Source organism: Chelonus insularis, unplaced genomic scaffold, assembly GCF_013357705.1.
Source record: "Chelonus insularis isolate UGA/USDA-ARS -01 unplaced genomic scaffold, ASM1335770v1 scaffold_362_pilon, whole genome shotgun sequence".
NCBI lineage: Eukaryota > Metazoa > Arthropoda > Insecta > Hymenoptera > Braconidae > Chelonus > Chelonus insularis.
The window spans coordinates 918,586-943,149 of NW_023276793.1; the positions used below are offsets into that span (position 1 = coordinate 918,586).

The window sequence follows — 24,564 nt, forward strand, 5'->3', positions numbered from 1 at the left end:
TTTCAAAAGTTAGTAGAAATATTTTGTTAAAAATTCGTATGTACTCGTTCTTTCTCACTTCTGGAGTATTACCACAGCATAGTGAGTTTAAATAAAAACTGTATTGTTTATGTCGAATAAAAAGATATTTAGATGACATTTTTTTTTTAAAATTGAAATATAGTTTATTTCAGTTCAAAAAAGATCGGTTTACACGATTGGTCTTTAACACAGCCCCTCTACTGTATTCAAATACATAATAAAATTCTCATTATGAATTGTCCATGTGTAGTAAGTGTATATATAGTATAGTAGTTGTAGATACTGCAGATTTACCAAGCTTCTAAATAGAAAAAAGTTCCAAAAACATTGAAGTTATTCAATAAATTTTTGAAACAAAAGTATATAAAGTCATCATTTATAAATTGATTGTTAATTATAAATAAATAAAATATATTATCAATATATTATAATTTAACAAAGCAACATAACCGTGCAAAGATTTTTGCAGTAACATTGATACAAAAATTTATTAAAAAAATGTTAATAACGATTAATAACCATGGCAAATATGAAAAAATGTTTTTCTAATATGTTCCTAAATATTGCCATTGATAATATTCAGAAACACGCAATGTTGTATGGTAACTATGAATTCTAACCCAATTTAATTGTATTTTTTTATTTTAAAGAATAATTATTTCAGTTTTTCTATATTATTCAGGAATATCAAGAACACTTTATACTGAAGGAGCATTACATTTAGATAAATATGTTCGCTCAAGAAGAGTAGTATACGAAATGTTTCAAAAATCAAATTCAACGTTATTTAAGATTAAAATGGGTAAATTAGTAGCTGATGAAAAAAGTATCGTCAATTTAAATGATATACATGCTACTTGTTGTATCATCACTAAAAACCCAAAAGACATAAATTTACTTGATAAAATGGTTCATAAAATCTCTAAACAAAACAATTCAACCGATAGTAATCAATTAGCACACCTTGGATCACATATTATGATGACTTTACATCATGTAAAAGGAACTAATTTGGCTTTAAAAATTTCTATGAATCCGCAATATGATAATATTTTTCATTTCCCTTTAACACAACTTATTTTATTGGATCTACTATTTGAATCTAAAAAATTCCGAGAAGTTCGACAAGCCTATGATAGAATCATTGATTCGATGGCTGTGAATTATTCTTTTACAAATTCCGTGAGCACGCTTATTGCAGTATCATGTTATAAAGAGGTAAAACTATTTTTTCTTCGAAGTACAAAGTAAAAAAAATTTGTTAAATAATTTATATAACAATTGATAAAACTACAAATATTGGATCTAATTAAATTAAATTATTTTTCGTTTATTAAGATTCATTTTAGAGTAACAAAGTAAATTTTATTTTTTTGCTTCTCTGTAAATTGGATTTTTCACAGAATACACAAGAAAGCTTGGAATATGGTTTAAAGTTTTATGAAAATTTAATTCAAAAGAATATCTCTGTAACCAAAGTAATTGCAGCATTAGGAATATTAGCATTAAATCAAAAATCTCCTGAAGTTACTCTGAGGTTAATGGAATTACATAAAATTGTAAACATAAATCATATATGTATAGAAATTATGGCTTTGGCTGATTTAAATAAATTAGATGGTGTTGAAAAACACCTTGAGTTCATTAAAAATACTTCGAATCCAGAATTACAATGTTTATCTGAAGAAATCGTAAGTTCATGGTGTTTGTAATATAATAAATATAAAATTTTATAAAAATTTTGTTTCATCTAGGTACCTAAAATAAAAGATGCTATTGAACGCGTTGGTGCTGATAATACATCAAAGATTTCACAGCTTTTATGTGACCTAATCAATAATGGTTATGTTCAAAAATCGGTATGCTATTATTACACTTTTAACAATTAATTTATAAATTTTTTATTTTAAATATACTGAAACTTTGTTAACGTAATAATATCATCAATTGTTTTAGATATTTGATCGTTACTTGTTATCACCTATAAAAAAGGAACAAGTATCAGTTCGTTTTCCTAAAAATTTTCAACAACTCAATAGAATATAAAAAACATTTCAAAAGATTGAATGAAATTTTATGATTATGTATGTATGGGTAATATATAATAATAATAAGTTAAATAAACTATTTTATTTGTATTAAAAATTATACTAGTATTTTTATTCCTTTGAAAATTTGATGGAGTCTTATTTTTATCTGTGTAGAAGGAAATTTTACGGTCAAATAATTTAATCAGAAATTAATTATTCAAAGTAACTAAACTTTAAAGCAAAATAATATAATTTTTAATCTACAAATTCAATTTCAGATGGTGTAAAAATTCTAACATTTGAATGCTGACAAGTATTTCCATTCACGTGGTATACTTTGATATTTATACATACACATATGTATCAAAGAGTCGGTTCGAAATACATATACATATGTGTATATGTGTAGAATCGGGTGTAGTGATTGAAATAATTTTATAAAAAGATTAATGGTTAAAGATTAATTAGTAGTGGCTAGCAGTCATGTCGAATAGAATAAAAATGTTTACCAGACTAGGTCTAAGTGTTTTAAACAATAACATTAAGAAACCAATAATTTCTAGTGGTAATTACAGTTTTTAACCTATAACTAAACGCATGTTGACTTCTATGTAGAAGAATGGCATACACAATGTAATTATTTTTTCAAAATTACAGGAACAAAAACCCTTTACACTGCATCGGGATTGGGTATAGACGAATATAAAATTACAAGAGAGCGTGTTCTCGTGAAGTATGGTTCAGGCGCAGATGGATTTCGAAAAAAAATGTCAGATATAGTAAATAATGAAAATTCAATGGTATTTTCAGAAGATTTGAAAAATTTTGGCTACATGATTAATAATACACCGGAAGAACTAGCCGTACTTTCTAATCTTATTTTAAAATATAATAGTCAAAACAGCGATTTTCGTTTTGGAGTAATCAGATCAGGCCCAATTATTATGCGAGCACTTCATTATTTGAATCAGCCTGATGTTGCTTTCGAACTATTTATGAATCCTAACACAGACGCATTTTTTAATCAAATAACCACGTTTATTTTGTTAGAAGATTTATTATATGAAAATAAAAAATACAACCAAGTACGAGAGGTTTATAATAAAATAAAACTTTTACTCAATAACTCAGTTCATCCAAAACTAGTAGCTATAATTATAATGTTATCATGCTATAAAGAGGTAAATATTTCAAAAGTAACATTAAACTGAACCATTAATTCTTACCAGTGATTTCAATTATAAAATAAATTGAATTATATTTTCAGAATACACCAGAAAGTTTTGAATATGGCTTGAACATATATAGAGAAATAATAAATAAAGGAAATACTCCTTTGAAAAAAATAGTTAGTGCTATTGGTGCTTTATCTTTAAACCAAAAAGCTCCTCATATAACTCTTGAAATTCTATCTCAATTTTCCAATCAAAACTACATCAGTGTTAAAAGCCTTCGACTCATAGCTCTGGCTGAATTAGGTAGATTGGAAAACATTTTTGTAGAATTTAAATTTATTCTTCAACATGAAGCAAAAAATAATCAACTGTATAAAGATGTGGTAAGTTCAATTAAATTGGTCCTTGTTCCATGATTATACTTTTAAATTGCCTTTTAATTTTATAAAAATTTTTATTTGTCCAGATACCTAAAATACAAGAAACATTCAAAAATGGAAATCTTGAACCAAATCCAGAATTGCTGCAATTATTGGAAAAACTTCAATTTGGAGGATACATTTCAGACCTGGTACTTTTTAAAAATTAATTAAATTAAATTTTTTTAATATTATTTTTAATGTTCATTGTAATTTTTAGACGTTAGACGAACATCTTACAATGCCAATTGAACTACAACCTAAAGATAAAAAAAAGTCACGATTATTAAAATCACAATTAGCAGACTATGATGATGAATCGGACAATTGGGGTCCAAAATCATATATCAAACATAATAATTGATAAAAATTTGTTTGTATTAAATCATATAGTATTGAATGTTTACGGAAACACATTTCAAAATTTATTCAAGTTTGAATAATACAAATCATTTTTACATTCTTTAAAATACATAATAAAAAAATATGTCGCTTTCTTCATTCAATTAAATTGTTAACACGGCGTTATGACTTGGAAGTCATTTCATCATTTGCCTGTAACCAATCATCCATTATTTTAGTTTTTTTCCATTCATTACGGATTATAGAAATTAATGAAGACACCCATTCAGCATTTATTGATGATGTTGAATTAACTCTAGAATAAATAAAATCATTTTTCATGTTATATAAACAGTTTGATATCATCTATCAAAATTCAATAATAACACTTATTATTCAAATCTTCACCTTGATAAAAGTGCGACAATTAGATTAGCCCAACTTTCAACACTTCCAGGGAAGGAATATATTGTTTTTTGTACAGAGTACAATCCCTTTCGATTTTGAGGATCATCTATTAGTTGTCCAAGAGATGATATACATGCAACTTGTGCTGCAGCAATGGTTGAATTCTTCCGTCCAAGATACAAAGCTTTTTGAGCACAATGTCCAAAATGACGTGAATCTGTTTCAAGCAAAATTCTTACGAGACCAATCCATAAACCAGCATCATCTAAAAAGAATTTTAAGAAATTTAACATCTTATTAAATTAATAATAAAAAATTGTGAAATTAATTACCTGGATATCGATGAATTGCTTTTGAAATAACACGAATTGCACTAGAAGCATCTTCTTCATGTAAAAGATGTAAATAGGCAGAAAGAAGAGCAATGTGACGCCTATAATTACAATCATTTTTGTAAGGTTTCAATTCTTGAAGAACTAATGTTGTGAGATTTGAGTCATCGTGAAGGAGACCAAGAGCAGCAGCAGCAAGAAGTCCAGACACAATTGGTGGTTGAATTTGAATACATTGAAAGAGGAGGGTTTTTACATCATCTATATCTTGGAACATATAAGCCATCGATGCCATGGCACAAAGCACGTGTGCTGTATCAGATCCAACTTCTTCTAAACAATTTAACGCTGCATTATAGGCTTCATATGATTCCTCATATTTGGTAGCTAGCAATTAACGTTCGATTGTTAGAAAAAAATATTTAATTATAAGTCAATTGATCAAAAATTCGAAAAGATACCTTTAAATAAAGCCAAAGCTCGTTGACAATGTGTATTAAAATTTGGAACTTTTATATTTTCATATATTTCAACAGCCTCATCATAATCCCCTAGCTGTACTAAAACTCGAGCCAAATTGACTTTAAGTTTATCTATTTGATCATCTGAGTTTACATCTTGTTTATGTGAGAATTCTAAAGCTGCTTTGAATTCTCGAATTGCAGGTTTCAACAATTTCTGACGCTCTAATAAAAGCCCTAAAGCGTTTCGTCCAAAAATTACATGCGGTTCTCTTTCTAAAATTAAATGTTAAATTAATCATTTTTAACAGCAGTAAATAACAAAACATCTATTTTATTTCCTGAAATAATTTTTACCAGTAAACCACGTCATAGCATCTGTTGCTACAGGTATTGCATGCATATTCTCAATAACGTAATTATACAGTGGATCTTTTTTAGCTTCACGATCTAAAACCGTTGTTAGGACCCAGTGTGCATAACCAACAGCTGCTTGAGGATGATACCCAAGTTGTGTTGCATGACGAAAAAGATCCATTGCTTCTTTATTTTGAACTGATTCAGCAATTAAAGCTTGACCGATCCAACTATTTTGATAGTCTGGATCGAAACGTTGAGCTCGAGAAAATGCTTCGTTTGCCTTATAAGGATCTCCTAATTATCAATAACCTTTTAATTAATTTCTTTTTTTCATTAAAAAAATTTGTGTATATAACACCATACCTAAATACAAATAGAGAGTTCCTAAATTTGTCCAAACAATTGCATTGTTAGATTCTCTATCGATAGCCATAACCCAGCAATGTTGAGCAAGAGCATAATTTTTTATCTCTTCTGTCATACAAATAACTCCTAAAATATTCCAATAACTCCAATTAGTCGGACAAAGTTTAATAGCTTGCTTTGCAGCTTCAAAACTTTTTTGCGCTATTACTTTACGATCAGCTGAACAATCAAAATGGAGCTGTGAATAATAACAGCACGCTAAATCATGCCATAATAATGCAGAATCAGTGGTAAGATTTAGAGAACGACAATAACATCTATAATAAAAGAGTTAAATTCTTTATGATCTGAATTTTATTAAATAATAATTGAATAATTCAAATGATATATATATAATTACCTTGTTGCAAGAGTAAAAAGTTCATTTCTATGAATTTCAATCTGTTCTTTACTATCAACAATCTTCATTAAACCAGCAGCAACTTTAATGGAACTATATTTATCTGGTAACGTAGCTACTCGATAACAAGTATCTCCTAGTAATTTCCACAAACATGATAAATTACAGTTCTCAATAATAGCATCAGTAAGACAATCTGCTGCTTGCTGACAATGTCTCCTTGCTCTACCTAACAATTGATTACGCGAATTTTCTTTCGCTAAACCTAAACATGTTTCTGCTAAGCCTTTTAAAGCCGGAATATAACGCTGTTCTTGGGATAGAACTTGCATAAAAGCTTCTTTTGCTTGTTCATGTCGTCCAAGAGCCTGCAATTTTTATATTTATTTCTAACTTACTGAAAAAATTTATTTACTGTATTTTTATTTCGTTTTTGTTTACCAATTGAATGTTAGCAAGCTGAATCATAGGGTAAAGAGAACCAGGGGATAACTCTAGAGCTCGTTGATAGGATTTCAAAGCTGATGTGTGCGCCCCTCGTGCCCAATAAGCATCGCCTAATGACTCCCAGCAATGACTGTATTCAAATCGTCTAGTTAGGCAAATATTACGAATAAAAGATTGATTTAAAAAAAAAAAAACAAATATTACTTGTCATTGGGATCTGTTCTGATAACAAAACGAAGTGATTTAATGGCTTGTTCCATATTTCCTTGATCTAATTGTTGAAGACCAAGTTGTAGCCAAGCCCATTTTGGACCCCCACCTTCAATGTTGGTTATTTGATGTAACATTTGAACGTTAGCTTCCTAAAAGTATTTCAAAAAGTTGGAGTTTTATTTCTCGATATTCAAATTTAATATCAAAAAAATTATTCAAATAAAATGGATTTACGGTATTTTTTAAGAGCCGATAAGCAGTACTTAATCCCGCACCTGCTTCTTCAGAATCAGGATTAATTCTTAAAGCCTTTTGATAACATTTTCTTGATTTTTCTAAATCATTTCCATGCTCTCGATAATAATGACCAAGGTAAACAAGGCATTCCCAATTATATGCATTAGCGTGAATAGCTTTTAGAAATGCCATTAAACTATGACTATAATTATTCATAGACCAGTAAATTTTACCAAGTAGTTTCCATGCTTCAGATGTTTGTAAAGCAGTTCCAAGAACATCAATGGCTTCTTCTAGTGAGCCATTATTAATAAGATGTAATGCACGAATTTCTACAGCTTCTAATCGCGTTTTTGGATTTTTTTCTAGTTCTTCTAATAATGAAATTACTTCGTTATCATTAAGGAGTACTTGAGCTCGTGCCAAAAATATCTTCAATTGATCCGAAGCATTATTTTCGAGTAGCTAAACAATAAAATAATAATTGTATTATTAGTATATTTAAAATATTGCATACTCTATTAATTACAAAACAAAATTATGTACTTGATAACATAGTTCCACGGATTTTTTCCATTTGGCCTTATTGTCACTTTTTACCAATGATTCAATTAATAATAATTCTAATTTATAGCGAATATCAGTAGAATTTTTATTAACTATTTTCAAAGCTTGTTTTGCTGAATTTTCTGCTTGTGACCAACAGTATAATTTTGAATTGATTTCACTAAGAGCAGCATGACAATAAAATAAATTAGGGTGTAAAAGAATTACTTGATGAAGTAAATCTCTTGCTTCAATAAAATTTTTGTTTTTCCAACAGTGTACAGCTTTAGCAAAAAATGCAAAATAACTGTTCGGATTAAGCTCAAACAATACTTTATAAAACCCTTCTATTTGGAAATCTTCGGAAAATTTGAATTCACACATGATGTTTTGCTCGGCATAAATTCGACAAATTCCCTCTGGCAATTAAAACAAACTCATTATAATATTGAAAAATTTTTAATAAATAGAATCTCATGTTTTACAAACCTAACGGATAAATTTCTCGAGGATATTTTTTATACATTTCAGTAGCAATAGCAATCGCTTCTAAAAATTTTTTTTTTAAAAAAAGAAACTTTAAATACGTTTTATAATATTCTATTTGTTTACTCGGGCAATCATTATCAAGTAATGAAGATAAAACTTGTTCATAGAGCTCTGTATACTGTTCTGGAGCTTGTGAAAAATTTGAAAAAATTGTAAATAGTGCTTCATTTATTTTAGATAAATCGTTATTATCCCTTTTTTCATCAGACTTTATTTTTGAGAACACTTGTATCACTTGATCTAGCATATTTATATTTTCTGATGAAATTAATAATTTTGTTATTTGATCAATATAATATACAAATTTTTGCGGTTCACTAAAAAATAATTTAATAATTATATCGATTATGATTTATTAAATATCAGAAATAATATTTAATTACCAATCACATTCAAGTAATTTACAATAAGCCGGTATTAATTCATTCTGCATCTCATTATTATCAGACTGGAGTTCATAATAAGAAACAATTCCTTTCCATGCTAATGGATTATCAGGTTGAAGTTCAATGGCTTTTTTAAAAGCTGCAGGAGCTCGGGATTTATGATCATCAATTTCTTTCATAGCAACTCCTAGCAATACGAGCGCCATGTAATTTTGTTTATCACTTTTTAAAATTGTTTGACATTTTTTCATGGCCTCCATCGGCTGTTTGTCTCTTAAATTAATTTTTGCTTCTTTTAGCATCTGTTTTGTATCACTCGGCATGTTTCTTTTCTAAAATATTACTTGTAACTTTATATTTAACAAAACAATTAAAACATAACCAAATAAAACAATTCAAATACACTTAGACATATTATATTATAATTTAGATAGTGAAATATATATATATATATATATATATGATTTACTCTGAATTCTTCTAATGCTTTCCAGAATACGAAGTTAACGCATGCGTGCTTATACAATACCTGTAAAGATATATTTGTGTACATACATATATTTGTGTATACATGTGTGTAAATCTATAACCTATAAGATCAGTATAAAAATTAATTATCATATAGTACTATGTAGATAATTAAAAGGAATTATTGAATGAAATAACTTTAAAAACCAAAACTATTAAAGAATTAATAACATGAAATATATTTTTAAACTGTGAGATAAATGGATTTTCTCCGTTTTACTAATCATTTTATCCTTGTAAAATCTGGATTGAAAATTATTTTATCTCAGTTAAGACATCAAAAAACGTTTAATATACAACAAAATAATTTAGAAAGTGCAAAAAATAAAATAGATAAAAAGACAATACTTAAATTGGAAAGACTAGCTCTAGTGGGTTTTGGTGATGAAGCTGGAATCAAAAGACTTGAAGCTGCAATTAAATTTACTGAACCTTTAAAAACACTTCGGGTTAATGATTCAGTCAAGCCTATGTACAATATATTAGAAAATGAAAATCTTCGATTAAGAGAAGATAAAGTAACAGAAGGCGATTGTCGTAAAAAAATATTAAAAAACGCTACAATTACAGAAGAAGAATATTTTGTAGCACCACCTAGAAATATTCCTCTTGAGCAATGACTGTTAATAAAATCCTGAAAGATCTAGGCACAACATTTTTAAATTTTGATAAAGGATTTTCATTTGGTCCTCAAGGAAAATTACTCCGCCGAAATTTAGAAGAACTTTGGTTTCGATATTGTGTTATTATGCCACCCTACAATGTATTCTTATCATCGTCAGAAACAATTTTAGCAACTTTGGAAAATCTTTCATCTTCAGGCGCAACAGAACAACCTATAGGAATAGCGGTTCTTGAAGAAAACAAAAATACTTGGAATACTGATTTCATTAAAACTTGTCCGAAAATAAATTCTCATCGAACTGGTAAAATAATAGTAATAACTGATGCATCAGAAGGAAAGGATGTGTATCATAAGAAACAGAGAGAGCGAAAAGTTTGGTGGAGAAAATTCTCTCGAGAACCAGCAAGGTTCCAGTTTACAGAAGTAAAAAAAACATCAAAACAAAAAGAAACGATTGAAATAAGTGCAGAATTTGATTTCGGATCTATCATTGTAGAGACTATATCATTTCAGCAAGATGCCAAAAAATTGAATTCCCAGGTTAAATGTTTTTATTAACACCTGTTAATTATTGTCAGTATCAAAAATATACTTTTTATTCTTGAATTAACTGTCCTACTGCATAAAATTTTCTTTTGTATCATTTATTACGAAGTAACAAAAATCACAATCGATCATTTTTATGTTGATTATTATTATGATTCCTAAAATTAAAGTTTATTAAAGATAATACATTATAATACACAATAGACATATTTTTTATTTGTCAACCGTAATTTTTAAAATTATATACATATAGGTATATGAAATTTCGAATTTTCAATTTTAAAATTGGAATAAAAAAATAATATTAGCTAAAAATCACTATACATTGGCTATAAAATAATTGTATTCTACATTTTCAGAATGAGCTAGAAAATAGTCATATCGTCGAATGTATTGCATCTTTGGATTGGGGTTGTTTAGCGTTACTTTGTGATGCTTATTCTTCAGGATCATCATCTCATCAATTGAAACTTCATCCTAAATTGGCACCATTTAAAATAGGATTGTATGTACCAACTTTGGCAGAAAATGAATCTGATTCAAAAGTTTCAGATAGAGCACGGCTGGTATTATATTTGAATAATCATTTAAAAGGGAAAGGAGTTGAAACAGTAGTTACAACAAAATTGGAAGGAATGGACACATTTCATGTGCCTTTAATGGTGACAGTTGACGACATGAGTTTACAAAACGGTATTGTTTATGTTTGGAATCGTCTGACAACTCTTGCTGAACAAGTTCATATAACTGATTTAGCTAAATACGTGTTGTCTCGTTGTTATTAATAATAAATAAAACAAATTTAATATGAATGAATTATTTACTGAATTCATCAATATCATAATTATATATAAGTAATTCATTTAGTCATTGTTTAATTAATAAAATGTACTATGATAACAACTTAATAGTTATAATTTTGCAAAAACATACATTCATGTATTCATGATTACAATTATTTTTTAATTTATTTTATTATCTATATATTTAAAGGCTAGTCAATTTAAGAGGCATTCACAAGTACACGTTTTAGGTAATGATGTATACGAATTGAACAATAAATATTCACTTTGCCTTAATATTTACAAAAGAAACATAGAATGATAAAGAGGAGAAAAAAAGAATTACACGGATATGAAACGTGATGTTGAGCGAGAAACAAGCATTAAGATTAGCAATCCAATAGTATATAGATGTTTTCTCCTCTTCAAAAAACAAAGACTTATATGAAAAATATTTATCTTTGATTTCTTTCGTTTCTTATGTTTCTTTAAAAGTTAATAATCATTTCAAAAAATGTTATTACATGAGAAACGAAGGAAATAATAGAATTTTTTAATCTAATGATCATTATTATTAAGAATTGCTTAGATTTAAACTTGTGCGCTCGCTCCAAAGATTTCTAACCTCAATTTTTATGACTTCTGGTATAAAATTCCATAAATTTATGCCAATATTCACTGCATTGCTCAATGTGATTGTGGTCATTGAACACGTAAACGACTAATTGTCAACTTAGAGGCTTTTTTTTATTAAAAAATAAACTTCAATTACTCATCAAATGGCTAAGCAGGTAACTGCAATTTTTTACCTTTCAGTACTTTGGTAATATACAAATAAAAGAAGTCACAGTACAGAACGGTCTGGACAATTCCAGCAATTATAGCGATTAAATCATAATGATCTTCAGCATAATAACGATAAACCCAATTCAGAAGATACAAAGCTCTGTATGAACCAAGTGCAAACAGATAGTGACTGGTGATACTTTCAGCTTCACCCGTTTTCGATACCAAAAACAGCTGTGGAAGAATTGCAACTGATTCCAAATAAATACTGAACGTCCAGAGAATCTCTAAAATGGTAAACTCGTGGTTGATAAATACCGCTAGAAGTAAAGTTGGTAAAAGTAAAAATTCAATCCTGAAATAAAGATTAAAAGAAATTAATCAATTTAAAATAAGCAAAAAATAGTTAAAGTATTGTAATATTATTGTTACCTGAATGAGTCGTGATTATGATCATAAGTTGCTTTAAACTTGACATACATTAGAAAAACTGTTGTAAATGATGCACCAATAAAAACTATTTTCATAAATGTATTATATGCCGATATATAAGTAGTCACTAAATCCAAATATCTAGTGGTATACACAATGGCAAACAGAATTTGAGATTTACCACTGATTCCTGCAATTTATAACTGTCAATCAATTAATTTTCATAAAAGGTGAATGAAATGCATGGCAGTTGTGGTTATTAAAGATCAGAATAGTGATAGTTTTGATTCCGTAAAAAGATAATAAAAAGTTACTTGGTGATTTTATGAAAACAGACATAAATGAATAGAATATATTTTAGGATAAATAATGGTATGGTCACCTACCGGCACAACTTCTTGTATTCCATATCTTAAGAAGCAAGATAATGATTGCTAGTAGATGTGATAAATCACCAAGTAAACGAAATATATTCATGATGTCCACTTAAATTGTTGACTTTAATGAATTATTTAAGGCGAGGGATGCAAAGCCAACCCGTCGCGATCAACAGAAAACAGACACACGGCACTTAAATATGACGTGGCTGTGTAGACTCCAATAAAGATCAGAAACTCTACACACTCTACAAGCATCCAACAATAATGGCTGCTTGCCACTTGGTAAGTTATGTATACGTGGCATATGTTTTTTACTCGTGTAGTATAATTCTAACCTCTCTGATTTTGCTTGCTCCATTTTTGTATGTGTAGAAAAGAGCAATTAAATAATAAACCACTTGTATATATTTCATACTTCAAGTAACATTATAAGAGTCAATAAAGAACATAAATAAAATTTAAAAAAAATTATTCCATAGTTTTTCGTTAATGTATTGATTTTAATTTTTGCTGATAACTTTAAAAGCTATTATGTGAAAAATAAACTATACATATTAATGTCGTATAACAATTTGTCATGATAAATAAATTAAAATTTTCAAATTAACAATGAATTTTAAGTTTCCCGCTATTGTACATATGTATCTTGTTTTTGATTCATTATTTTTTTAACAGCGATACTAGAGCCACTTGCGACAAAATAATAAATTTTAATTACGCGGAAAATTAAAATTTCATACATACCTTATATATTTATAAAAATCATTGAAATCAAATATAGACATAATTTCAATAATTTCATTGATAATATTCCATGAACAAATATACATTCTTAGTAATATGTTTTAAATACTCAGAAAAACTTTATTAAAAAAAGTTTTTGATATTATTATTAAATAAATAACTGTACAAAAGTGACTCACTCTTTTGATTTGAAATAAAATATTTTCTTTTAATTATCGTTATGACGATATTATCATCATAATTATATTATTATTATTACTGCTATAATCATTATCATTTGGAGTAATTATTTATATGTTTACTATTTACTATCTAATTAAAAAGAATATATTTAATCAATAATAAAATTATAAATAACGCAATGTTAAAAACAATAAATTTATAAACAAGTAAAATGTAATGTTATGAATCATGTAGGTGGGACTAGTGGGACGAAGAGAAACTAAAAGAAAGAGAAGAAGAGAAAAGAGTGAAAGAGCTAACATATGTGTAAGAGAGATACACAACAGTTAGGTCAGTCGTTTTTTATGAAGCTTCATAGTGTTGTTATAGCGTTGAAAGTGATTTAGAGAGAGAAAGAGAAAGAGAGACGAAACAAAAAAAAGATTTCAATAAAGTTAGTAAAAGCTGATAATTCTGTACTCCTACGCGTCTACCTGATGGTAGAACTCATTGGACTGTATGAACGTACTAAAAAACACGATGTTTGGTTAACATAATGCCTGAAATATCACTCAAGTTGTTGGTTCAAGCCGAAAAAGGTGTGCTTTGGACACCAATCGTAGCATATCGTTTATGTATTCGTTTGTGTATATATCGACATTTGTGCTAATTTTCTACATTATTAATTTTTTTATTATCAAATTATAAAATTCCGGGAATAAAGTTCCTGGCAGTTAGGAATGCAAGATATACCTGGGAAATCTTAACCCAGGCCAAGAACATGGCAAGATGTATTGTATAACACAACTCGAAATGAGGAATCTCTTGTGGATAGGTTGGCTTTATCAAATCCTTCCTAAAGAAGTATTGAGCTATCCTATCAATTCATCTAATTCACCAAGTAAGAATTTTCAACAATAATTACGCAGCTGTTAATTTCTTTTTAACTAATGATTTTAATATTTTTACTTAGTCGTAAATGAATCACGACTGTGGTCATCGGGATTTGAGCTTCAATATGCTCTAGGTACTGTTCTTATTATTGTAATGGTATCTGCACTATTAGGATGTCTTTGTTGCAGGCGTACAAAAGGATTTCAGGTAATGTATCTTTGATAGTTACTGTAAAAAGTTGAATAAACAAAATTTAGAACATATACTCTATTGCGCGATATTAAAATTTCGTGAACCACACTTTTTTTTATTATAGGATGCTAAAGGAAATAAACAAAAGGTAATTTTTAAAAATTTTTAGTGAAAATGAATAGTCGAAACAATAAATAACTCTATTTTAGAATAAAAATTCAATCAGATGAATAAAATAAATATGTTTTGTTTTAGGAATTTAAAGACGGAAGTATAGCAGGAACTGACACAATTGTTGAAAGAGATTTGGAGTTGGAGATTTCACGGCCTTCGTTAAATCAACTACAATTTGAACCACTAACAGTTGAATGTTTTGTTCTGGAATCAAAAACTGGACCAGGAACACCTAAACCTCCAGCATCTTCACATATTAATAGTTGTAATCAAGAAAATAATCAAGATTTTCCATCACCCTGTGAAGAATGGTTTTCACCAACACTTCATGTACCTCGTGAACGTTTAAAGTATCTTAGAGAAATAGGTCGAGGATGGTTTGGTAAGGTTGTAGAAGGAACACAAGACCTTAATACAACAGAAGTAATACCAAAAACAAATGGCGTAGTTGTGAGAATTCTCACTGAAGAAGCCTCAGCTAGTGAACGAGCTTGGTTTCTTGGTGAAGCTTTGCCATACTTGAAATTAGATCATCCCAACATCCTAAAACTGCTTGGAGTATGTTTAGAAACTGATCCTTATTTACTTTTATTTGAATCCTGTGCTGCTGGAGATCTAAAAGCCTTCTTAAAAGCCAATCGTTCTTCTATGGAAACTTTAACTCGTGAAAATATACCATCAAAAATGGCTATTGATCTTGCAACAGGTTTAGAACATATGCATCGTAATGGTTTTTCTCACACAGATCTTTCTGCGAGAAATTGTTTAGTAACATCAGATTTATTAGCTAAATTGGGTGATTATGGTATCGGTGTCGAAAAGTATCCCATGGAATATTATGTTGTTGGTGATCGAGCGCTTCCTATTAGATGGTCTGCACCTGAGAGTTTAGTTTGCACTGATACTACCATAGAAACACGTGCTATTACTCCAAAAGCTAATTTATGGAGTTTTGCAATTCTTCTTTGGGAAATTGGTAGCTGGGGAGAAAGGCCTTATGATTATTTTGGCGATGATCAAGTGATAGAAATGATTCTTTCACGAACATTTTACGATCATTTACCACTCAAAAATTTACAAAAATCGTCAGAACATTTTTTAGATGCCATTAAATCGTGTTGGAAACTAGAAGCTAATGATAGAGCTAAATTACCTGACATAATTAGCATTCTAAAGGGTAAACAGTCTGATTTCGATCAACGTTGGGAAAGTCTTCGACCTAATAGTAAAGAGCCAATGAGAAGTTTAAGCCTCAAAGAACTTAGAGAAAGTGCAGATTCTGAGTTATGGAAAGCTGATGAAGTAATGTTTAGTACACCTCAAGCAAGATTCAAACTTGGTCCTGGTGAACCTGTTAAAAGTACATATATCAATAAAGCCACTGATTTTACAATGGAATCAGGGTCAGAAACAGAAGAAGAAAGCTGGAGAGGTCGTGTAGAACGTGGTGCATATACAGAAAAAGTTAAACAAAAGTCTAAATCAGTTGCCGATCTCATGATATTAGTTCACATTGATTCTGATTCTGAAGCAGAGTGGTCTTTAGGCTCTCAAGCTATTGAGAAACCAAAAAAGAGAATATCTTCCGGTAGTGTTGGAGATCTAAGAACCACTGTGTTAACAGATGAATTTGATGAAGCGTTAAAAAAATTACGAAATCCTTCTGATGCTACAAAAATTTTAAAAGATTCTGCAGAAAAACCAGAAAACATTACTATAAATAATGAAAATACGTTAGAATGCACGTCAACTCCCAAAAATGATTCAAGTGCTGTTTCCAATAATTTTGTTGATGTTGAGCTCTGGAAAAATGCCTTAGAATTCGAATTAGAGCGTAAAATATCAAAATTTGATTTAGAATCTATTAATTTTGACAAGCTTATGGATATAGATAAATGTAAATCAAGTTTAATACATAATTTAGGAGTTCTTTCTGCACCAGGTACTCCCCAATCACGTATAGAAGATTTTTCAGTTGATAATGAAGATTTTTCAAATAGTGAAGAAGTAGAAACAGAAAAAAGAAAACTTCCTGACGGTGATGAAGAAGAAGACCGTAAACATTTGTCAACGCCAGATGATGAAAGAAGTTCCGACAGTGGCTTCAGAGACAAAGAATCATGTGAAGAAGAGGAAAACCCATGTGTTCATTCTCTTATGGGATCATTATCTTATAGTGTCTTCCCAACTACTCCAATACCACTCTCAGAATCAGTCGAAGAAGAACAGCTCAAGGTTCTTTTAGAGCTTGATACTATTCTTGATGCTGAAGATTGTAGAAGTTTAGATGAAACTTTCAACCTATCTTTATCACCTAGTAAAATAAACTTAGAAATTATGGAAAATGATATAAATATGCAACCACTAAATGTGCAATTTGAACAACATGATGCAGAGGTTTCTGAAATTGAATTAGAGCATGAAAAAATGGAAGAAAAAATAAATTCTAAATTAGTTGTAAATTCAGTAAAAATAGAAGAGAAAAATAAAGGAAATTTAAAAAATGTTGCATATTTGGATAAATCCAATAATGATATATCAACAGAACTGAAAAAAAATGAAAAGGATGAAGAGAATGATGATGAAGACAGTTCTACAATGAGTCTTCGTAGTGACAATTCTTATGTATCTTTTAATCTTGATGAAGAATTTGTCACGGCAATAAGAAATGAACTTCGAGAAAAACTACCACATGCTCAAATGTCAGTAGTTGAATCTCAAGAATTACGAGATGGAGAAGAATCTACTATGAATCTTTCAGAAAATGAAACAAAAACTTGGGGAGATGATGAAGAAACATCAGAAAATGAAGGCAGTAATATTGATATTGCTATTAGATACAACTTCTATGGAATACCTTTAAGTCCAATATTAGAAGAACGTGAAAGTAATTTAAATTCCGAGTCACTGGGAGATGCTTCAGTAGCGTCCAAAATATCAGGATTCTCGGAGGATGTTTTGGTTGTAGACATGAGAACTAATCAAGTAGTTATGGTAGAAGGTACAACAGAAAATCATGAAGATGATCGTGATACTTCCAACGGTGATATGACAGAAGATGACAGTCTGGGTTTTGAATCTCTTAATGTAGTGAATAAATATTCAGAAATCCAGGGTAAAACAATGGGTGCACCTATGCCTAGTCCTGAAGAAGAATCTAAATGGCAGGCGCAATTTCCAATTCCTCTTCAACTACAAGATGATTTAATGTCTGCTAGTTTTAGCACTCCACAAGATTGGGACAGCCAAGACGATGATGATGATATTGAAGATGACGGAGATGATAGTTCTAGTTCTGAAGAATTCGTCTGGAAGGTAACCTTTTTTACACTTTTTTTTTTATATATACATATATATTTTTTTTACCAAAGTTTAAATGATTGATTTATTTGATAATTTTATAGCGATATGATGACAACTCTATGAATAAAAATCAAGATAGAAATAGTCCAGTGTATCAAACATCAACTATTGAAAATTTTAAACAAAAAACGGAAGAAAAAAATGAGATAGAAGAAGAAAATGAAGATGAAATAGACGAAGAAGGCGAAGACGAAGAAGATGAAGAAGAATTTACTCCTTCGGCTTGGGATGCTAACTTAGCACCGCATCGATCAGCTTTAAGATCACCGGAAAAAACTCTGAGAACCGGAGTAAGTTTGAATTTTTTTTTGATTAATTATTCTCCATTAAATATAAAAATTGATCTATTTCTAATATATATATTCAGAAATTGTGTTTTCACTCTTGCTGTCAGGATGAATTGGTAGGTTTAAAAACAAAAAAAATATATTTTTTTTTTAAATTTTAATAATAAAAATGTACGTTTGATAAACTTTAATACAAAAAAAATATTGTTTAAATTGATAGATTTAATCATTATTTGAATTTTTTTAGGATCAAAAGAAAAATGTATGGTTCAAGAAACAAAGATACCACTGTGTTTATGAATACCCAAAGGAAACTCCAGCAGTAGATTGTCAAACTCAATCTACAACTACTTGGGAACCGACAACTTACGCTGGTAAATAATTCTAATTTTTAAAAATTATATTCTCAAATTATTTTTTTTTATTGTACTTTTTTGATATTTATATTATAGCTTGGGAGGAAATGATAGAGAAACCAAATACAGACGTTTACACGGTAGATTATGAAGAATCCAATCATAGTAAGCTTAATATTTTTTATTAAAAAATTTAATGCAATAAACATAAATCAAGTATTAATTTTCATAATCTTTCTTTTATAATTAGATGACGAGGAGTTTTTTGTCAGTAGTGGAAATAGACCGTTTCAGTTCCAAGTTGGAGATGGAAGATATGTAAGTCAATTTTTTCCCGGAGAATCTGAGACACAATCTCGTAATGATCAACCTGTAGAGATGGTTAATATGATGGAAAAGGGTAATAAAAATTTAAAGACTGAACCAAGTGAAAATCCTCAGAGTCAACAACAGACACAGCTAGGAGAACTGAGACATACTAGAAATAGATTAAAACTTGATTTATCAAATAAGAATAATAACTCAACATCTATAAGTGCTTTGAATGTGGATAAAAATGAGGAAGAAGATCAGACAAATGATGAAAATGATTCGAAAACCGAAAAGACTGAAACTAGCACAGAATCTCCAACCACAAAAGATGAACTATCAATCGTTTCTATTATTCGATCACCTATGGAATCTTTAATCGAAAATTTTAATCAAGAAAATGTAAAATGTACAACAAATGGAGAAAGTGATGGAGAAATTAGTGAGCTTGAAATGTCTTTCAATGAAGAAGAAATTACAAAATCATCTCATCGACCACTTTTTCTAATGAAACAAGATTCGTTAGAGCAGAATAATGAAGCCATTGATAAATTAGATGAAACATCAACTTTTTTAAAAACAGAATCGGAGACAAATGAAAAAATGAAGCAAATTGAAACATCAGAAAAAGAAGAAAATAATGCGTCAATAGAGGACGAGCAAGTAATAAAATCGTCAGAAATAGATTGTATGATAAAATCAAGTGAAGCGGATGATGAACATTTGAAAAAGTCCGTCCGTGAGTCGACCTAAAGTTCAAGTAAATACGGTCTTTTTTTTTTTAAATAAATTACAAAGTTTATCGTAACAATTAATGATAGTGAAAAAAAACGTTTTTATGAAGTAAATAATAAATAAAATAAACAGCAAATGAATTCTAAATAGAGATCAAATCTCTTAGTGGAGAGCTCAATTGGCTTAAGTCCGTCCGAGTGTGCGATAATTTTCACAAACTTTTGTTTATCTTTTTGTAAATAATTAGTAGGAAAAATAATGCATAACCAGTGATGATCATTGATTCTTTTTCAATCCATCTGAAAGAAAGCAACTAAAATTAAAGAGCAATATTTGGCCTTTATTAAATCGTTATTATTGTAAATAATTATTAATTTATCATAGACAAATCAAGAATTGTGCCTATATAAGTAATATTTATAATTTGTTTTTAATTTACACTTAAACTAATAATCGTGTCCCAAACAAGTTTTGAGAAAAAAGTATTTGTATTTAAATCTTTTATTCATTTAAAAAAAAATGTGACCACTTTGTAGAATTAACAGCTCTCTAATTTTTGAAGTATTATGTAAAAATAGAATAAGAAAATACTAAAAAAACAAATAAGAAAAAAGACATTAACAGAGAAAAAAGAGTAAACAGTAATAAAAAAAGTAATTATCACGTAAGAATTTTGTACTCTGTGATAATGAAATTATAAGATAATTTTGTTTCGAGTGATGATAAAAATGTTTTAAACTTTATGTTTTATCTTTCGTTAGATAAGTTCACCTTATTAGAAACAGAAAAAATTCATTCGTCAATATAATAACAATATAGTACAATAAATTTTTGCACATTTTCAACATTAATATTAATAACATATTTCACTATATTTGTTTTTTTATTAATTATTAATTTATAATTTTATTTTCAAATGATTATTTGTTATATTTTTATTAATTTACATTAAAATTTCATTAGAAGAACAGTGCAATTAGGGGTGAAAGAAAAAAACCTTTCTAGGAATTTTTTTACTTGTAATGGAAAAAAGTGAGAAAAACGCACACGTTAATGTGCAAGTATACGTAGCATTGATCGTTGCTCGAGTAGAAAAAAATACTCCAAGTATATCAAAAGACTCAAAAAAAGATTTAGTAATAATTAAAATAATATTTAAGTTATGAAGTATTGGTATATATACATAATATTTGGCTTTATCTGACAATTATTTCTGTATTTAAGAACACCGGAAGTACTATCACTGACAGCATTATTATAGTATATTTGTCAGTAGAGGATGAATAATATATTGCTGAGTAACAATATTTTAGTACATCCTATAATACTTGAGTTGTATTTATTTTTAGAAAATATTATCCCAAAAGACCCTGTGGTAAAATTTTTTTAGATCTTTATTAAAATAATTTTAATGTCAAATGATAATTCGACATTAAAAATTGCATTAACTTCTTACTGGAAGTTATTTTAAACTTGAAGTGACACTCTCTTTCTAATATCAATATCTTTATCATCACTTATTATACAATTTGTTAAGAGTGTTAAAAAATCAATGATTCGATTACTAATTCACTACAAAAACGGTGCACTTTAGAATAATTATTCAATGACTTTTGTTGTTATAAAAATAAATTTTAAAACATATGAATTTCATTAAGATAAATGTACTTTTAAGCTTTGAAATGTGAAGAAAATCTCTAAAATTTGACATAGTTTAATAAAAAATCATTGCATGTTTACGGGTAAATTGATTGTATAAGAATGAATAAAACTTGAAAAAATCAAATAGTTAATTACGCCAGATAATAATAAGACCCTGATGATCGCTACTTGCAAGATGAGATTCATCGTAATTAAAATCAAGGGCGAGAATTGGGGCGGAATGTCCATAAAGTCTATTAACCTGTGCTGCTTTACCCTCACGAGATGTATCTAACAGGTGAACTGAACCATCTTCTGAACCACTGGCTATCAAGCACGCGCCCATTTGTGGACAGAACGTTGATCTTATCAAGTATTGCCTTCATAAAAAAAAAAAAAAATATTATTAAGATATAATAAAAAGAAGGTCCAAAATGTTGTTTGCAGTAAAACAGACTATAAAATTTTCGAAAGTCAGAATTAATAAAAACTATGATTACCTATGTTTTAATGGATAATTTCTCCAGATTTTTAAAGTCCCCTGAAGATCTGCAACTCGGTAAAGAAAAATTGCATTACACGCACAATTTACTAAAAGTATTGGTGAAGATGTTTCTTTTGATAACCACGGACGCCAAGACAAACTTGTCACTTTTGCGGATCCAAAAGTATCAATTCGCCTAAGTTTAGACAGTCGACCTGAGCCAGCTTCTAATCGGAGAGAAATTATAACTCCTCGATCATTACCTGCCCACACTAAAAAACCTCCACTTCTTTCACATGTGAGAGAAAGCACCTATAAGAACAATATATCAAAATAATTAATGAGTTTAATTATTCATTAAAGCTGATTAGAATTAAATGAAAATTTTGAAATCATAACCTTCCCTCCAATTTTAGAAATCCCACCACGAGGATAAATTCCTGTAGAAATATTAAGAATTTGAAGTAATCCTTGAGAATTGCCTGTGATAACTAAATTATTATTCGCCGGAACGAAACCACAACATAATACTTCAGCTCGTATTTGATCATCGATAACTCTTAAACAAGTTGTAGTATCTTCATTAAAACCCCACAGTCGTACAGTAGCATCTAAAGATGATGATACTATAAAATCATTACTGGTACTCCAGTCTATCGCTGTAATCCCTTTTTTGTGACCCCTCAAAATTGCTACTACTTTTGGGGGAGTACTTGCTACTTCACAAATAGAAATAGTTCCATCAAGAGATGCACAACAGAGCTTTGATTTGTCATTGTTAGCAAATTTTAAAGATGTAACTGCCGACTTATGGATGTCCAAAACATGATGAACACCAGCAAAAGCAAAACTTTCAGACGTTGATTTTTTTGTAAATTTTTCTCCTGACGAATCTTTCTCTGACAAACCGTCTATCGATGCACGAGAAGAGAGGCTTATACATTCAGAAGTTGGTCCATATTTTAGTTGAAGCAGTTTTGATCGTAATTTTAAATATGATAATCGAACCTCTGAATTTTCAGAATCTTTTTCTTTCAATAATTGATTTCTACGGCGAAGATATAACAATCCTAAAAGTTTTAACAAATTCTTTTTATTCTTTATTTATTATTTAGATTAAAAATAATTTGTTTACATACCTAATCTGGGATTAGGATTGTTAGATGTCCTACGAGAATTGTATTTTGCATCAAGCGCAAGAACTTGTTGCTGCCACATTGATGATATACATATATGAATATGTTTATATTAAAATGTAAATATACTATTTTGTTAATCAAGATGAATATTAATTTATAATATTTATAAATTCAATATTTCCACCAAATGTAATACGTGAATTCCACCCAATGAAATCTAACTTCCAAAGGGAAAGATATTCTCTAAACTTTCGGAAAATATTTTTTCTATCATTTAATTAAATAAATGATAGCGGCTATAAATACTAGTAATTGTTTATGAATAAAATGTAAACTTTTATTAAATTTATTTTCAACAGAAATTTATGACAAGATAATTCTGTAAATAAATTCAAGAATACAATTTATTTTTAAAGAGGTTAAAAACATAAATTTATCAGTCGGTAATTTAATTTCGTGGTCAAATAAATAAAAATTTTTTAGTTTTTCTTATTATCATTTTGTTAATCTAACAGTATATTACATGAATTTTGTTAGATTTAATCGTAAAATATCAAATTTGTTATTTTTTATAATCATATTTTCACTGTTATCCATGAATTGTTCAATTTTTTTTTAATAATATTTAAAGTAAGACTTAATAAATTTACTATTCATATAATCGAAAAAAAAAATGAATATATTCTTGTAACAATGGACAAGTCTAGAAAGCGCGAAAAATATCTAGTCCACCTTCAAAATTCGCGCTAGTTATGCCAGGAAAATAAAAAAATGAAGGATTTCGTAGAAAATTTATGACGCACCATTGATTACTCGACAATGAAGTATTTTGCAGGACAACAGGAATGTAATCATTCACAGTGACGTCACTTAAAAAAACTGATTAACAATAGACTATGCATCACTGCTATCCAGTTTCTTATTTAAGATTTTTCGTTACATTAGCCATGATTTCTTCAACGATCTAGAGTTACGTAGTTTTTTGCGATTCATATTATGATTGAAAGATGAAAAATAGATGAAAAGGTTACGATATAAAAGTTATACCTCCTACCGTAGTTGAGGCATGTATATATACATATATATTTATACATCAACACGTAACATAGTTCGTGACGAGCTTACATTTTTAAAAGACAGAGAGCTAACCTAAGTTGCTCTTATATTTTCAACTTATTAATCTCAATCTTTTAGAAAAATCATATTTTTATCTCTTTCCCGCCCTCGATACTTCTGCCATCTCTATCTCTGTTCATACACGAAATAGAGAAGCTCTTTAGTTCTTGTTGGTCGCCGGAACAATGAGCAAGTGA

General features: G+C 28.9%; 8 protein-coding genes across 12 annotated transcripts; 5 read left to right on the plus strand and 3 right to left on the minus strand.

Moving 5' to 3' along the window:
* Nucleotides 1–276: 276 nt before the first annotated feature.
* Nucleotides 277–2,617, plus strand: LOC118073760 (uncharacterized). Its single transcript, XM_035094467.1, has 6 exons — nt 277–623; nt 704–1,239; nt 1,425–1,712; nt 1,776–1,880; nt 1,978–2,105; nt 2,330–2,617. The coding sequence occupies exons 1-5, from the start codon at nt 542–544 to the stop codon at nt 2,065–2,067; spliced, it is 1,101 nt and encodes a 366-aa protein (XP_034950358.1). The 5' UTR covers nt 277–541; the 3' UTR covers nt 2,068–2,105; nt 2,330–2,617.
* LOC118073759 (pentatricopeptide repeat-containing protein 2, mitochondrial-like) lies at nt 2,395–4,168 on the plus strand. 2 transcript variants are annotated; one of them, XM_035094464.1, is made up of 5 exons: nt 2,395–2,616; nt 2,709–3,232; nt 3,319–3,609; nt 3,693–3,797; nt 3,866–4,168. In XM_035094464.1, exons 1-5 carry the CDS (start codon nt 2,535–2,537, stop codon nt 4,007–4,009), a joined length of 1,146 nt encoding a protein of 381 aa, XP_034950355.1. In that variant the 5' UTR covers nt 2,395–2,534; the 3' UTR covers nt 4,010–4,168. The 2 variants fall into 2 exon arrangements, with proteins under 2 accessions (XP_034950355.1, XP_034950356.1); XM_035094465.1 differs by having other exon boundaries at nt 2,709–2,830.
* LOC118073758 (tetratricopeptide repeat protein 37) lies at nt 4,135–9,662 on the minus strand. The gene is made up of 14 exons (XM_035094463.1): nt 9,569–9,662; nt 8,690–9,024; nt 8,247–8,623; nt 7,758–8,176; nt 7,209–7,676; nt 6,966–7,123; nt 6,756–6,891; nt 6,315–6,682; nt 5,912–6,231; nt 5,546–5,842; nt 5,189–5,464; nt 4,728–5,114; nt 4,396–4,660; nt 4,135–4,303 (listed from the first exon to the last, which is right to left on the minus strand). The coding sequence occupies exons 2-14, from the start codon at nt 9,013–9,015 to the stop codon at nt 4,171–4,173; spliced, it is 3,930 nt and encodes a 1,309-aa protein (XP_034950354.1). The 5' UTR covers nt 9,016–9,024; nt 9,569–9,662; the 3' UTR covers nt 4,135–4,170.
* On the plus strand, nt 9,245–9,868 carry GatC (glutamyl-tRNA(Gln) amidotransferase subunit C, mitochondrial). Its single transcript, XM_035094470.1, has one exon. The coding sequence runs from the start codon at nt 9,421–9,423 to the stop codon at nt 9,838–9,840; it is 420 nt and encodes a 139-aa protein (XP_034950361.1). The 5' UTR covers nt 9,245–9,420; the 3' UTR covers nt 9,841–9,868.
* Nucleotides 9,806–11,207, plus strand: DNApol-gamma35 (DNA polymerase subunit gamma-2, mitochondrial). Its single transcript, XM_035094468.1, has 2 exons — nt 9,806–10,385; nt 10,751–11,207. The coding sequence occupies exons 1-2, from the start codon at nt 9,837–9,839 to the stop codon at nt 11,174–11,176; spliced, it is 975 nt and encodes a 324-aa protein (XP_034950359.1). The 5' UTR covers nt 9,806–9,836; the 3' UTR covers nt 11,177–11,207.
* A 691-nt stretch (nt 11,208–11,898) lies between these two features.
* On the minus strand, nt 11,899–13,234 carry KdelR (ER lumen protein-retaining receptor). The gene is made up of 3 exons (XM_035094469.1): nt 12,778–13,234; nt 12,392–12,581; nt 11,899–12,314 (listed from the first exon to the last, which is right to left on the minus strand). The coding sequence occupies exons 1-3, from the start codon at nt 12,866–12,868 to the stop codon at nt 11,957–11,959; spliced, it is 639 nt and encodes a 212-aa protein (XP_034950360.1). The 5' UTR covers nt 12,869–13,234; the 3' UTR covers nt 11,899–11,956.
* A 629-nt stretch (nt 13,235–13,863) lies between these two features.
* On the plus strand, nt 13,864–21,309 carry LOC118073630 (uncharacterized). 3 transcript variants are annotated; one of them, XM_035094252.1, is made up of 9 exons: nt 13,864–14,578; nt 14,651–14,778; nt 14,888–14,911; nt 15,019–18,252; nt 18,342–18,590; nt 18,668–18,703; nt 18,835–18,961; nt 19,040–19,108; nt 19,194–21,309. In XM_035094252.1, exons 1-9 carry the CDS (start codon nt 14,467–14,469, stop codon nt 20,003–20,005), a joined length of 4,791 nt encoding a protein of 1,596 aa, XP_034950143.1. In that variant the 5' UTR covers nt 13,864–14,466; the 3' UTR covers nt 20,006–21,309. The 3 variants fall into 3 exon arrangements, with proteins under 3 accessions (XP_034950143.1, XP_034950145.1, XP_034950144.1); XM_035094254.1 differs by lacking the exon at nt 18,668–18,703 and having other exon boundaries at nt 13,865–14,578; XM_035094253.1 differs by lacking the exon at nt 14,888–14,911 and having other exon boundaries at nt 13,865–14,578.
* A 102-nt stretch (nt 21,310–21,411) lies between these two features.
* LOC118073632 (WD repeat-containing protein 13-like) lies at nt 21,412–24,551 on the minus strand. 2 transcript variants are annotated; one of them, XM_035094259.1, is made up of 5 exons: nt 24,055–24,551; nt 23,252–23,321; nt 22,512–23,182; nt 22,129–22,424; nt 21,412–22,008 (listed from the first exon to the last, which is right to left on the minus strand). In XM_035094259.1, exons 1-5 carry the CDS (start codon nt 24,055–24,057, stop codon nt 21,777–21,779), a joined length of 1,272 nt encoding a protein of 423 aa, XP_034950150.1. In that variant the 5' UTR covers nt 24,058–24,551; the 3' UTR covers nt 21,412–21,776. The 2 variants fall into 2 exon arrangements, with proteins under 2 accessions (XP_034950150.1, XP_034950149.1); XM_035094258.1 differs by having other exon boundaries at nt 23,252–24,524.
* Nucleotides 24,552–24,564: the final 13 nt, after the last annotated feature.